At 42.5% G+C, this 13,360-nt stretch overlaps 1 protein-coding gene across 1 annotated transcript in view; it reads left to right on the top strand.

Moving 5' to 3' along the window:
- Positions 1–13,360, top strand: part of ITGAV (integrin subunit alpha V) — an 82,701-nt gene that overhangs the window by 33,852 nt on the left and 35,489 nt on the right. The window contains exons 3-10 of the mRNA XM_072981262.2: positions 1,245–1,336; positions 4,554–4,668; positions 8,277–8,338; positions 9,457–9,502; positions 10,818–10,943; positions 11,560–11,604; positions 12,237–12,280; positions 12,383–12,439. Coding sequence (XP_072837363.2) covers positions 1,245–1,336; positions 4,554–4,668; positions 8,277–8,338; positions 9,457–9,502; positions 10,818–10,943; positions 11,560–11,604; positions 12,237–12,280; positions 12,383–12,439 — 587 coding nt within the window. The remainder of the gene's footprint in view (positions 1–1,244; positions 1,337–4,553; positions 4,669–8,276; positions 8,339–9,456; positions 9,503–10,817; positions 10,944–11,559; positions 11,605–12,236; positions 12,281–12,382; positions 12,440–13,360) is intronic.

Genomic DNA, 13,360 nt, shown 5'->3' with positions numbered 1-13,360 from the left:
ATCAGCTGCAAAATTATTACCAGTATCTATGGATGGGCCAAATGTAAATCACCTTTTTCTGAGAAAACTGGAAGAAGAATTTGAAACCAACCTTGACTAAAGCAGTGGTCCCCAACCTTTTCTGAACCACAGACCGGTTGGGGGGCAGGGTCTGTGTGGGGTGGGCGGCCGGAGGGGCGGAATGCTTGCATGCATGTGTGGATGGGCAGGGCATTTGCGGAGGGGAGGGGCAGCCATGCGTGTGGGGGGCAGGTCGTGCATGGGGGAGTGCTTGCAGGGTGAGTGGGAGATCTGTCTCCACGGCCTGCTTTTGCCATGCCCACAGACTGGCACGGGCTGTGGACTGGGGGTTGGGGACACCTGCTGTAAAGGAAAAGGAAAAGAATTGATGGACTTTAGAACTTCTACCCTTCACGTTGTACTTGGGTCTTTGAAAACAGGATTGCAAGCAGTGAAATGGGACCTGAATTCAGTCTTGTGCAACATGTATGACCTTTTCAAAGATTTTAGATGGAACATTTATATAATTTTTAGTGTACCTTGAAAATAATAACAAAAATGTTATGTCACTTGTTAGCATTCAGAGTTTACTTGAAGTTTGTATCTTGGTGTAATTTTTGGTGCAATTGCAAAACAGATGTTGCTGCAGTTAATGTTGAAAGAAGCTAAAAATAAATCTCTTACTTTGACAAATACTTTTGCAGTTGAGACTTGTGTAGTTGTAGAGTGGAACGTTTCATTAAGACTTGCCTGAATGCAACAGGATATCTTCATTTTTTAAAACTGGTGGTTATATTTGAATGGTGGTCAGGGAAATTGACAAATGTTGGTCAGAGAAAGTCAGGGAAATGAAAAATAAAATTTCAGCGGCAACCCTGTAATAGTTCCTGTCACATATTGGACCCTGTCTGTGTCACATGTTTGTACATGTCCCTATCTGAGCTACATAGCCTCTGAGACTCAATCTGACAGACTTCTGAGGCCTGCCTTATATAGCTGCCTGGCTGACTCCAGACACATTCTGATTGGTCAGAATGCTATGCTATGCAAATACAACAGTCTCGTCTTTCATAGCAAACACATTTAAACACACAGCTACACATATATGTACTGTGTTGTCTAATTATATTTTCCAACAAGACTGAGGGGAGTGTGATGTCGTGGACAGAATGATGGACAAGCTGGGTACAACTTGATGGTACCTTTTTGTACAGTTATCCTGATTGAATGTGTTTGACTTTCAGGCAACCGGGATTTTGGTCCAAATGACCCCTTGGAATTTAAGTCTAATCAGTGGTTTGGAGCATCAGTGAGATCTAAAGATGACAAAATTTTGGTAAGTCTATATGCTATAAGCTCTCTCTTTCTCTCTCCCTTTCCTGATCTCACATCTCTCAGTACTAGCCAATCCATATACAGTGGGGCCTTGACTTACGAACGTCCCTACTTATGAAAATTTCGAGTTACGAAAAGCTCCGGCCACAAAGTTTTGCTTCAACTTGTGGCTGGAGCTTCGACCTACGAAAGAAAAAAAGGCAGGGGGAAAGGGCGGAAAGGGGGAAAGGGCGGGAAATTCAAACTGTGGGTGCCAAAGAGGCTGCTTCTTCGCCCCAACGGTTAGGAAGAGGGAGGCTCAGCCTCCTGGGCTTCCAAAGCCACCCCGACTGCCGGGAAGCCTCCACAGCAAATTTTTGAATTTTTTTGTGAGTTTTTCCCCTTTGGCCAGAACGGATTAAATGGTTTTCAGTGCATTCCAATGGGAAAGGTGCTTCGACTTACGAAATTTTCAAGTTATGGCCACTGTTCCAATGTGGATTAATTTTCTAAGTCGAGGCACCACTGTAACAGTTATCTGCAGACCTGGGGAAGCCCCAGTATGCTTTAGGTATAGATGGAGGGGCCCTACAGGAGGAAGAAAAAAAATGCAAAGCCCAATGAAAGCTGGGCATCTTTTATGGATGGAGAATGCTGATGACTTCTGGGGCTTAAAACTGAAACGAGGGATAGAATTGAATCTCTGGAATCCTGAATGACAGAATTCTGCACTGCAACATTTTGTGGATTTAAATTTGATTGGTACGTTGATTGCTAAGGAGAGTGATGTAAAATCTTTTGTGAGTAGTTGTGGATGCAGGCTTCTAGACTCATGTTCCTTTTCCCATACCCATAACGTATACCTGCCATCACAGGTCCTTAGTTTTGCCCAGATGTGTGATCAAAAGGATCCTGTGTAGTAATTACACCCGAGAGAGTCACTTTGCAGGGAATGCTCTTCCTTAAAGCAAGTGCTCCATCTGTCGGGGAATTGCTGCAGCCTGGCCCCCAAACATAGTAGCCCTGCCACTGGTCTAAAGAGATCCATCTTGCACATGGATTGGGATCAGTCTGGGGTGCTGTTGCCCATACATGGTGTGATCTCTGGGAAAGAGCAGAACACGCCTGCCGAGCAAGAGAATTCCGATCTGGAGGATAGAGAGCAGAGAACAGCCATTGGACTCCTCGGGACCAAAGGCAGGCCTCAGAGGTCTGCCCCACCTCTGTTTTACCCTTGAGAGGCAAAAGAGAGGTGTGAGATGGGGAGATAGGATTTGGGTCATTGCGTGGTGGTAGGTCGCCCATGACAGGGCTCTGGATCACCATCTTCTGTCTCCTCCTTTGAAACTCGTGAAAGCCGAGAGAAACAAAAGATTGGCTCCAGGGGTTTGCCTTGGAGTCTTATTTTTACCTCCATTGCCCCAAATGGGTAGCTTTTATAGCATGCTCTCTGTCATCCCGGATCAGTAGGACTGAGCCCACCCACAAAGCTGGTGTGAAGATGAGCAAGATAGAGGTTGTTATTTGTCCATAGCTTTAGGGCTGTGGTGCAGTTCCAGCTGCTGCTGCTGCTGCACCACATGCAAGAGTCAAGGAGAACTAAAGGCCGCCCACAATCATGAATGGTGCACAATGGCAGGGGGCGAACATGTTGTACAGCAACTTCTTTTAACCCTCTGCAAGCCCCTACAGCTGCCCTGGGGAAAGGGACATTTTGGGCAATCGTTTCATCTGAAATAAGGGCTGGCAGGTTAGCTCACTGAGTGCTTAGCTCCAGGAGCTGGAACACCTGGCTGTGGAGTCTGGAGGTGAGAGTTTGATTCCTCACTCTGCCTTATTTATTTTATTTTATTTATTTATTCTATTTATACCCCACCTATCTGGTCATTTCGACCACTCTAGGTGGCTTACAACATAAAAACATAACAAATATTTTAAAAATTACACAATTAAATAATTCTGAAAGATGGGAAGCGTACAAAATAAATCAAATAGAGAGAGGAGAGAAAAGGTCAGGAATTAACTGGGGAGGAAGGCCTGCCTAAACATCCATGTTTTCAGTTGTTTCTTAAAAATACCCAGTGAGGGAGCTGCACGAATGTCAGGAGGTAAGTTGTTCCAGAGGCGAGGAGCCACCGCCGAGAAGGCCCGGTTCCTTGTTTTTTCCTTCCAGGCCTCCCTCAGCCTCACCTCCTGACTCACATGAGTGACATGGGTAGAGCTAGGTGGGAGTAGGCGTTCTGCCAAGTATGGAGGCCCTAAACCGTTTAGGGCTTTATACGTAAGCATCAAAACTTTAAAGTCGACGCAGAACCGAATGGGCAGCCAATGCAGTGCGGCCAAAATAGGAGAAATATGGTGGAATTTTCTCGCTCCGCTAAGGAGTCTGGCCGCCGCATTCTGCACCACTTGGAGTTTCTGCGTCAACTTCAAAGGCAGCCCCACGTAGAGCGTGTTACAGTGGTCTAATCTCGAGATTACGAGCGCATGCACCAAGGTAGTGAGCGCCCCCACATCGAGATAGGGGGAAGAGCCAATCTGCATAACTGCACAGTCCCAGAAAGCCCCCAAGAAGCAGGGAACGGTAGATCACTCATGAATGCCCTATATCTTTAAAAAAAAAAAAACCTAGAAAGTGTCACCATAAGTTGGGATCAAGCTGAAGGCACTTAGAAACCCAAAAGGTTGGACAAACTGCCTGCTGGTACAGCTTCCCAAATGCAAGGACAGCTTCCAGAATTCCATAGCTGCCTTTGCGCATCTGTGCCCTGCCGAGTTTGGGGAAGTTAGTTTTTCAAGCTCTGCTTCATAGGGCATACACAGCTGTTTCCAGTTTGCTGGCAGCATTTGGGCACTCAAGTGAGCTGCAGGTTGTGGCAGATGCTGACATGGCCTTGATGAATGATGGGTGGTGCTCGCAAATTCGGTTTGCTGGCATCAGCGAACTTCAGCTGACAATAGGACTTGAAATTACCCATCCATTTTCACCTCCTACCCAATTAGTTTATAAAGTACATAATTTGGGAGAGATTTTGCCAAGAGGAATACATTTTTTGCAGTAGGAGCTGAGCCCCTTTCCTCTAGAATGGATAGAGTTGTGTGATCCGTATATACAGTAACTTTCAACCAAAGTATTTTGTTTTGTTAATTTTGTTTTCCGCCACATTTTCCAGGGCTGGATGAAACAATTAGCTTTCTAGAAGAGCTTTCTAAATATTGCAGTTTTGCTTCCTCCACAGGCATGCGCTCCACTGTATCACTGGAGAACTGAACAGAAAGCAGAGAGGGAGCCTGTGGGAACTTGTTATCTTCATGATGGGTCTAAAATAGTTGAATATGCTCCCTGCAGGTCAAGTACGTGGATAATGTCATGTTGTTGTAATTGCAGTTCTGAAACTATTCTTCTTTATTAATTATTATTTATTATTCATATTTTAAGCATGATTTGAGGAGATGTATCTTGTTCTCTCTCTCTCTCTCTCTCTCTCTCTCTCTCTCTCTCTCTCTCTCTCTCTCTCTCTCTCCTGCACAACAGTGATCTCATAGGGCGCAGCCAGGGAAAAAATGTTGCGGAAATAGAATGTTCTGCAGAGTTTTCTTTTTAATTCTTAGTCTGGATTCAGACTTCATACAAAGTAGAAAGAGTTGAATTTGACTGCGTATGGATCCTCTGGGAACATTTTTATATCCCTACCACAAAAAAAAGTGTCACTCTGTTTTTTGAACTTTTGTTTTTTTCAGTCCAGAAAGATCCCTCCTGTCCACTTGGGGACACTGAGGCAATTTTGTCATGTTTTGGTGACTCACCAGCATGCCTGGGACCCCCCCCCCTTGTAGGCACCAAAAATGTTACATATATTTTAAAATATATATTTTGGCCACTCGAGGGCTCAAGCATTTTCAGTTTCTTAAAGCAGTGGTCCCCAACCTTGGGCCTCCAGATGTTCCTGGACTTTAACTCCCAGAAATCCTGGCCAGCAGAGGTGGTGGTGAAGGCGTCTGGGAGTTGAAGTTCAAGAACATCTGGAGGCCCGAGGTTGGAGACCACTGTCTTAAAGCTTCTGTTTTAGTTACAGTATATCTGTTTTTTCCAGTTAACAAAAAACACACATTATGGCAAAATAAAAACCAGTGGGATAATAAAAAAAATAAAAATAAATACACAGATTAGCTTCTTTGGCCATGCCCTTCCTTATTAATCCTTCACCTTGAGATTAAACCCTTTGAATTGCCAGAAAATATAAAAAATAGCCCTTGGTCCTCAGAAATTGCCCAATACTAGTCTGATCATGTTCATTTCAGTGGTTAAGCCAAGGGGCAAATAATATGGAGTATTTAAATGTCTAGTCTACAATCCTGGCCCTGTGGCCCTTCATTCCCCCCCCCCCAATTGTCTTAACCTAGAAGAACTGAACATTTGAATGTTCCCTCATCTTAAATATATGTGTATAAGAGTCTCTCTCTCTCTCTCTCTGTATATTCATACGTGTATAAAAAATAGCAGGTAATAGAAAATTGTAGGTTGGATAACAGTTTTCTGAATCCTTTGCATGTAAGGTTTTATTTGCACAAGCAAGCACCCAGTAAGGGACCTTGGAGAGCCACAAATTGTATAGCAAGGTTCCAGCCACTAGGAAGCAAGCTGCATCCTGTTATGTTCCATCCGGTCTGTGACTCCCCAGGTGGCACCAAGCAACTCTTCCCACTAAGCTGGGACAACCAATTGGATCTCCAGCAATATTCCTGCACCAAAGGAACAGTAATCCAAAACATGCACTTTTATCAGTGGATTGGAGCAGACATATTTTGCCTATTCCTTCTGGGGCTTAGGGTGGAGATCCCTTGTGGAATGGTTGACCTGTTCTCCCACGCCTTCTGTTTAAATCGCAAAGCTGAGAGAGAGAGAGCATTCCAAAATAATTTTCCAGGGACATAAAAAAATTGCACCATATGACAGGCACCTACTGATAAGGCTAAGAGACGGTTAGCATTTCTGTTGTAAAGCTCTGTATTCAGAGGATTAACTGCATCATAAAAAGCCTCCTTGGGCTCAGTTGTGGCATGCAAAGGATCAGCTCCGGAATTCCATTTCCTTTCCTGTTTTGAAGACCAGGGATATCTCCAAACTACGTAAGTGTGTGGGTGTTTCCATTTGACATTTTAGATTCTCTCTGCATCTGTTTTGAGGCAGGAAGTGTTGTAAACTGAGCTGAGTCCACTTGTTAGTTCCAACTGGAAGAGACCCATTAAAATTATTAGGAGTTGTTGTCAACACTTACCCGAGTCTTACTGATTCAGTTAGCCTATGCTGATGGGAAAAGCCAATGTATACTCAGAAGATCTGAGTTCAAATCCCTGCTCAGCCATAGAATATTCATGGGGAGGGGTGGAAATAGTAAATCTACTCTTTATATATTGCAAGTCCCTAGAAAATCATCTTAGGGTTGCCATAAGACAGGCGTGGCTTGTTGAAACACAACATACAGTTGAGATCAGCCCGTTGTGCTACTATAATTCGCCATAGTTTAACAAGAAACGAAATCCCAGTTCTCACTAGAATAGAGAAAGGTCTTTGGTGAACTATCGTGGGCAGCCATCCCAGCAGACTGTAATCATGGGACTTCCTTCCTTCCTTCCTTCCTTCCTTCCTTCCTTCCTTCCTTCCTTCCTTCCTTCCTTCCTTCCTTCCTTCCTTCCTTCCTTCCTTCCTTCCTTTTTGTCTGTTTTTAGATGATAAGCTTTCAGGCAAAACCAGTCTTCTGTTGATTAACTAAAGGCCACTTTGGTTGCCATTTTGACTGGGAAGCAGAAGAAGGGTAGATGGTTTAAAACAGTACTTTTCCATCTGGAATCTCTATACTGTGTTGGACTCAACCCACCCAGCCCCGTCAAAACCCTGACCATGGTCTGTGCTGACTGGGACTTTTGGGAGTTAAAATCTAATAAGATATTAGTTTGGAAACTTAAATATTAATAAACACAATGCTTATTGTTAAAGCCTAACTGCTATGTTAAAAAACAGGGCAGTTGTCAAGCATAGCCACGGTAAGCACAAGGTCCTGTAGCACGGCCATGGGGTTATGCCTTGTGCTCACAACCAGCAAGTGAGGTGATAAAACTTTATTCTGCAAATAGAGATTTACATAGCTGAAAAATGTAACTCCGCCATATTGATAAAGGTGCTTTTTTATTATTTAAAAAAGAGTCCCTTTGTTTAAGAAACTAGAACAGTTTCTTAAACAGATTGAAGGACAGATTGAATGGCAGGCTGTTTCTTTTTTGTAGTGACATTGGGAAAATGGAATGGAGATTTAATTTAATTGGTAAAAAGTGTGGAAAACTGCATCCTGTTTAAATTAGGGCAGCTCTGGGGCACATAGCTGGAGGTGTTGCTATCTGGAGAAAATTGCTGAGGCATCTAGAACCTTCATGGCTTTTGGTATTGTTGTGCCAGAATGAAGGTGTATTCTCCGCCATTAAAACTAGAATTTTACCTCTCCTTCTCTTGGAACGATTATGTTTTTCTGAAGCGGAGCCCAGTGTCCTCTTTGATACACTGCACACAGTGGTTCACCCCGCTTAGGTGGCAGACATTCTGGAAAACGGAGGAATCTACTTGTGCCGTTGCCTTTCCCCACATGGTAAATCAGAGAGGACACTGTCCAGAGATATTTCAGAATCTGGTGCAAGAGCTACAGGCTGGTCCCTGACTCTTAAGCACCTTGCAGGCTTATTTTACACTTTTCCCCGCACATGACTTTTAAGGCAGCCCCAGCACAGAAGAATAAAATCTGCCCAGGTATTTATCTGTTCAGCTTCACCACATATAAAATTCTTCGCCATCCACGCACGTAGTGTTGACAGCCTCCCCACCATTTGCAGAGAAGGGCTTCGTTTTTTATTGTTCCGTCCGTCACACATCCTGACAAATCCGTTGTTTCCTTTTCTTCTTGTTCCCACAGCCAACATTGATGCCGAAGGGCAGGGCTTCTGTCAGGGGGGATTCAGCATTGATTTTGCCCAGGTATGGAAGTTATTGTTGTTTGTCTTCTTTTCTCTGTGCTTGACAAAAAAAAAAGCGAGAAGAATCTGAAGTAACCACTTCGATAGGTGCATGTCTACAGTATAGTACTTCTCAGCAATTTAACAAGGGAGTCATCATCATGACAAGCCTGGTCTCTTCAATCTATACTTCTCAGCCTCACCAACAGATGGAAGTGATTTCCTTAGTTCAGAATTTCAAAGACCATGTGAGAAAAAAGGGGAAGAAAAGGAGTTAATAAAAATAACATGTCCTCTTTCCAACTTTGCTAATCTGGATACAGATTTTTTTAAAAAACAACAACTGTTAAATATATGTATTTTGTTTTGTGTTGTTAACGGGCCTATTTAATCTAAAACAATAATTTGAAAATGCTGTATTTAAAAAGCATCTCGTGCATGACAGGAAGACACCGAACAAGACCAGCAGTGTGTGAGGCTTTGTCCTATCACGACTGAACCTACGTTTATTGTAGTTATCTACTGTAGGAACTGTGACCTGTTCAGAGTCTGGTTTATTGAGCAGGTTTCATAAACCACAATTTGATGTTGGCTTGCTTCAAGAAACCATAGCTTAAACCTGCCACACACTGAGGGATGCAAAATGGACTTCTTGGTTCATAACAGCTTGGGTGTTATGCTTCATGCCTACATGTACTTGCATGTTCTCACACCCCCTATTTGTTCACACATAAATATCCGTGCATTTATCCCAGCTTTTCTTACAGACAAAATCCAGGTTGTTCACAGATCATGTATTAACCAAGTGTAACCTTTGAAAACTCACAAGTAAATCTAAGTTAAGCAACAACATGTAAAGATAATTAAATGTAATATGTAATCATTTTAGGTAGCTTGTAATCTACTGAATAAGTGTTTTACCTATCTGCAAAATATCGCTAACCTGGAATTTCCACACACAAAAAATGGGATTATATGCAGGCACTGTCTTCTGCTCAGACTCTGATGGTTCTAACACAAAGAGGGAACTTGAAGCTTAGACGGCAGCACATTGGAATACTTCATTCCCTTACTTGTTGGAATGTATGTTTGCTTATATTCTACAACAACAAAAAAAACTTAGTTATTTCTTTCCCACAGGGAGACAGAGTACTTTTGGGAGGACCGGGAAGCTTCTATTGGCAAGGTAAGTCAAGGCATTTTGCTGCAAAAACAGTGGCTATCGAAACAGTCATGTTTTCTAGGGACTAATGCTGTGTTACCCATAAAATGCACAATTAAACCCTGAGTATCCTTTTTCCTGATAAATTTACTTTGTGAGGGGGAAATATAGGGTACCAATCAAGGCTGTGATTTTTCGTGTGTGTAGTACTATGTGTACTTGTCATTAAAAAAAATTAAATTTATTTTAAAAATTAAGTGGGTGCTGCTATACATTTGGAATGCTTCAGGGATCAAAAGCAGATACGGGTAGAGGATTGGGAGGGTTGGCATTTGAAAGGGTGAATGTCCACCTGATTACCTTTCTGCTGAAACTCCCGAAGTGGCTATTTTTAAAGCTTATTTGGAGAGGGACTGTTGTGATTCAGTTGACACACTACGTAGCTGATGATGATGAAGGTTTCAGTTCATGTATCACAGTATATGAAGGAGAATCTCATTCTTTTTTTTAAAAAAAGTAGACCAAAACAATTAAAATTAAATTATAAGCTCCAGAACAAACAACATTAAATATGGTAGACAACAATCTTTCAAGCACCTTATGAATTAGGCTGTTACCTTTGAATGCTTGTGCTACAATGAATATGTTGTTATTTAATGTGCCATAAGACGCTATTGGTTTTCTGCAACAGACTTAACATGGCTAGTCTTAGAAATTGACACTTTCCTTTCTCTCTCTCTTTCTTTTTAACTGTGAGAAATGCAGTTATTTTACAGTTTATTTTATACATGTTCAATAGCATGTGTAACAAATAGAAAAACCAAAGTATTGTGGCACCTTCAAGACTGGTGTATTTCATTGTGAATTTTCATTGGTTATAGTCTAGACATACATAATATAATGATTAAGATACATATTTGTATGGGTAGTACCTGTGGCTAATGATTATGCTCCATGCATCTGTGGATGGGGCCGAAGTACTAATGCATTGTTGCACCTGCAGAAGACAAACATCACAACTCACAGCAGCTTCTCATTTGCCAATAAGGGCCTCCAGAAGAAATGTTGGGTACATACAAACTCACTGAACAGGTGTATGTCAGAAAATCCAAGCAGGAACTTAGTACAGTAATTACCAGTGACAAGCCTTCATGAGTTAAACAGTTGCCTTCTGCAGGTATAACTACCAATAGGAGTAATTGTGGATTACAAATCTATGGCTTATAATCCACAGAAACTCAACTGCAGTACAAATCTTTCACTACCCTATATTCTTGTTTGTTTGCTTTTATTTCTGCCTCTGCTGTGTTTACCTGTCAGTTCCTCTGTGTTTGTCCAGGTCAACTAATTTCTGATCAAGTGGCTGAGATTGTGTCAAAATACAATGCGAGAGTCTATACTACCAAGTACGACAACCAGTTAGCAACACGGTCGGCCAGCGCTGCTTTCGACGACAGTTACTTGGGTGAGTGTCTTGAAAGCAAAAGAGCTCTTTTTGTGTGTGTCAGAATTCAACCTATGAACTTGTTCTTACTGCCTTGATATGCTTCTGCCAAATCCTGATGAGTATGATGGACTGGAGGGAGATATTGTGGGCCATTTGGGACCATCATGCTCCTGATGAGTTGGAGGGGGGTGAAACCCGGCGTTAATCAGTGCAGCCAAACACATTGCAACAGCCTACAACAAAATGTCTGAAAGGCCATGTTTTCTGTATCGATTAGTGTTGTGTATGCATCTGCTGATTCTTAAATATAGACAAATGTCTATATTTGGGCAAAGAAAGCATAAAGTAACTGGTATTTTTTATGGTGGCACTTTTTCATTGCTGTGTCTAAAATGTGTTAGCTAGAAAAGTCTAACCAAGCAGAAGAGGATCCTGCTTCCTTTTCCATCTCACACAGTGAGATGGCAACCCTTCCAGCAGCAGCATCCAGGAGGAGAGCTAATCTGAGTGGGTTAATTACAAGCAGACAGGTGGATAGACTTAGACCGATGCTGAAAAATCTGATCTTGTGCTTATTTACCATTATAGGTGTTTGCATGTCCTCTTGACTCTTGGTTTCTCTTCATTTTGACAGGTTATTCAGTCGCTGTGGGAGACTTCAGTGGTGATGGAATAGAAGGTATGGCTTGTTTGTATTTGTGTAATGTTTTAAGATCTACATTGTTTTTTAAAGTTAGCAGCTAGTAGATTTGAAAAGCTGAATAATCAAGTGTCCCCAAACTGCAATCTTGTACTTTGCTTCCATTTTTAATCTCCCGGCCAAAGTCCTGTTGTGTAGCTCAGTAGAAGTCACAGATTGCCACTAGTTAAAGAGCTCTTGTTTTGAGTTCAGGGGGTGCCACTTTTGTCTCATTGCACATGAGTCATGCACAACTGAAAATCAAAGCAGGAACTCTTTAATTAGCAGCAGTCGGGCAGTGACATCACTCCCACTGAATCAGTGGAGCTTTGTAGCAGGACTCTGGCCATAGGGTTGTAACCCCTGTTGTCCCAACAGAACAGACTCTGGGGGTGAAATTGACCATCCCCCCCACTCCGAAAGACCCCATCCAGGCTCCTGCAGTCTGGTGTTGAAGGAAGGGAGGGAAAGAAGAAGAAGTAAACAGATGCTTGCCTCTGTGATGTGATATTGTGTTATATGTTATGTTATATTACTTGTTTTTAAAAGGGAGATGTGGAGAGGGTTTTTGAAGAGCCTTGGTTCCTGTTTGCACAAGTCACAGGAAGCTACTTTTTCTGGTTTATTTTCAGATTTTGTGTCTGGCGTGCCAAGAGCAGCACGGACTTTGGGCATGGTAGGAAACTTATGCCTTCTTTCTTCAGTGGCAGATCTTTGTTCCACCAGCCATTGAAATACACCATAACACAGATTTTTTTTATTGATACCTCTTCTTCAGGTGTCCATTTATAATGGGAAAACTATGGCATCCATGTATAACTTTACCGGCGAGCAGGTATTTATTTATTTCTTTGTTTTATTTATATGCTGCCTTTCTCCTGATAAGGGGACCCAAGATATGTTTTTCTCTTGTACAAGAGGGTAGTGTTTTGATATACATGTTTGTCTTTGGCCAGTGAAGTATAAAACACAAGACAGATAAGGTAAACTAAAGATTTTAAGAAGTTTTGAGTAGATTTTTAAAGGTTTTTTTGGGGGGGAGGGGGGAACAGGGTTGATGGATTTTGTTCTCTTTTTAGAATCCAAAAGCATGTTTTGCACTTCAGTTCCCTAAGCAATCTATAATAACGGTGTGCTGTTAACACAGAAGTGGTTTCCCATTCCCTTCCTCTGGAGGTGCCCTGGGGCTGTACAGCTTGCCCAAGGCCACACAGGGTGGCTTTACTTGCGAGTGGCATAGTGGGGAACTGAACTCCCAACCTCTGGCTCCACAGCCAAATACTTAACTCACTGAGCTATCCAGCAAGCAGGAAATAATCGAATTCATGCATTACAACAAGTGAATGAGGCACTTCGGGGAAGGAGGGTGCTTGATGGCAGATTGTCCTCTCTGAGCTGGTAGAGGAGACCCTGCCATCTCATGGATCCCTCAGATGCAGTGGAGTAAAATGACTGTTGATGAAGGCCATTCTGAGAAGAGGGCTAGATAGCCACTCAGCAAAATCAGCTCCATGGATGGGACTTCCTTGTCTCAATTTTCTAAATCACAAGAGGTCAAGGTATCATTTTCTTCAGTGCTGGGGAGCTTTGGGCCTCCAGATCATTGTGGACTACCACTTCCACAATCCGTTACCCCTAATGCTTCTAGTTGTATGTTCTGGGAATTCAAGTCCACAATATATGAAGGGCCACTGTTTGATCTAAACCAGTTCTGCCTAGTGCAGGCTTTGCAGTACAAGATCTACAGCATCTCTGA

Source organism: Pogona vitticeps, chromosome 1 (assembly GCF_051106095.1).
Source record: "Pogona vitticeps strain Pit_001003342236 chromosome 1, PviZW2.1, whole genome shotgun sequence".
Lineage (NCBI taxonomy): Eukaryota > Metazoa > Chordata > Lepidosauria > Squamata > Agamidae > Pogona > Pogona vitticeps.
This window is presented reverse-complemented; position numbering and strand designations above follow the sequence as displayed.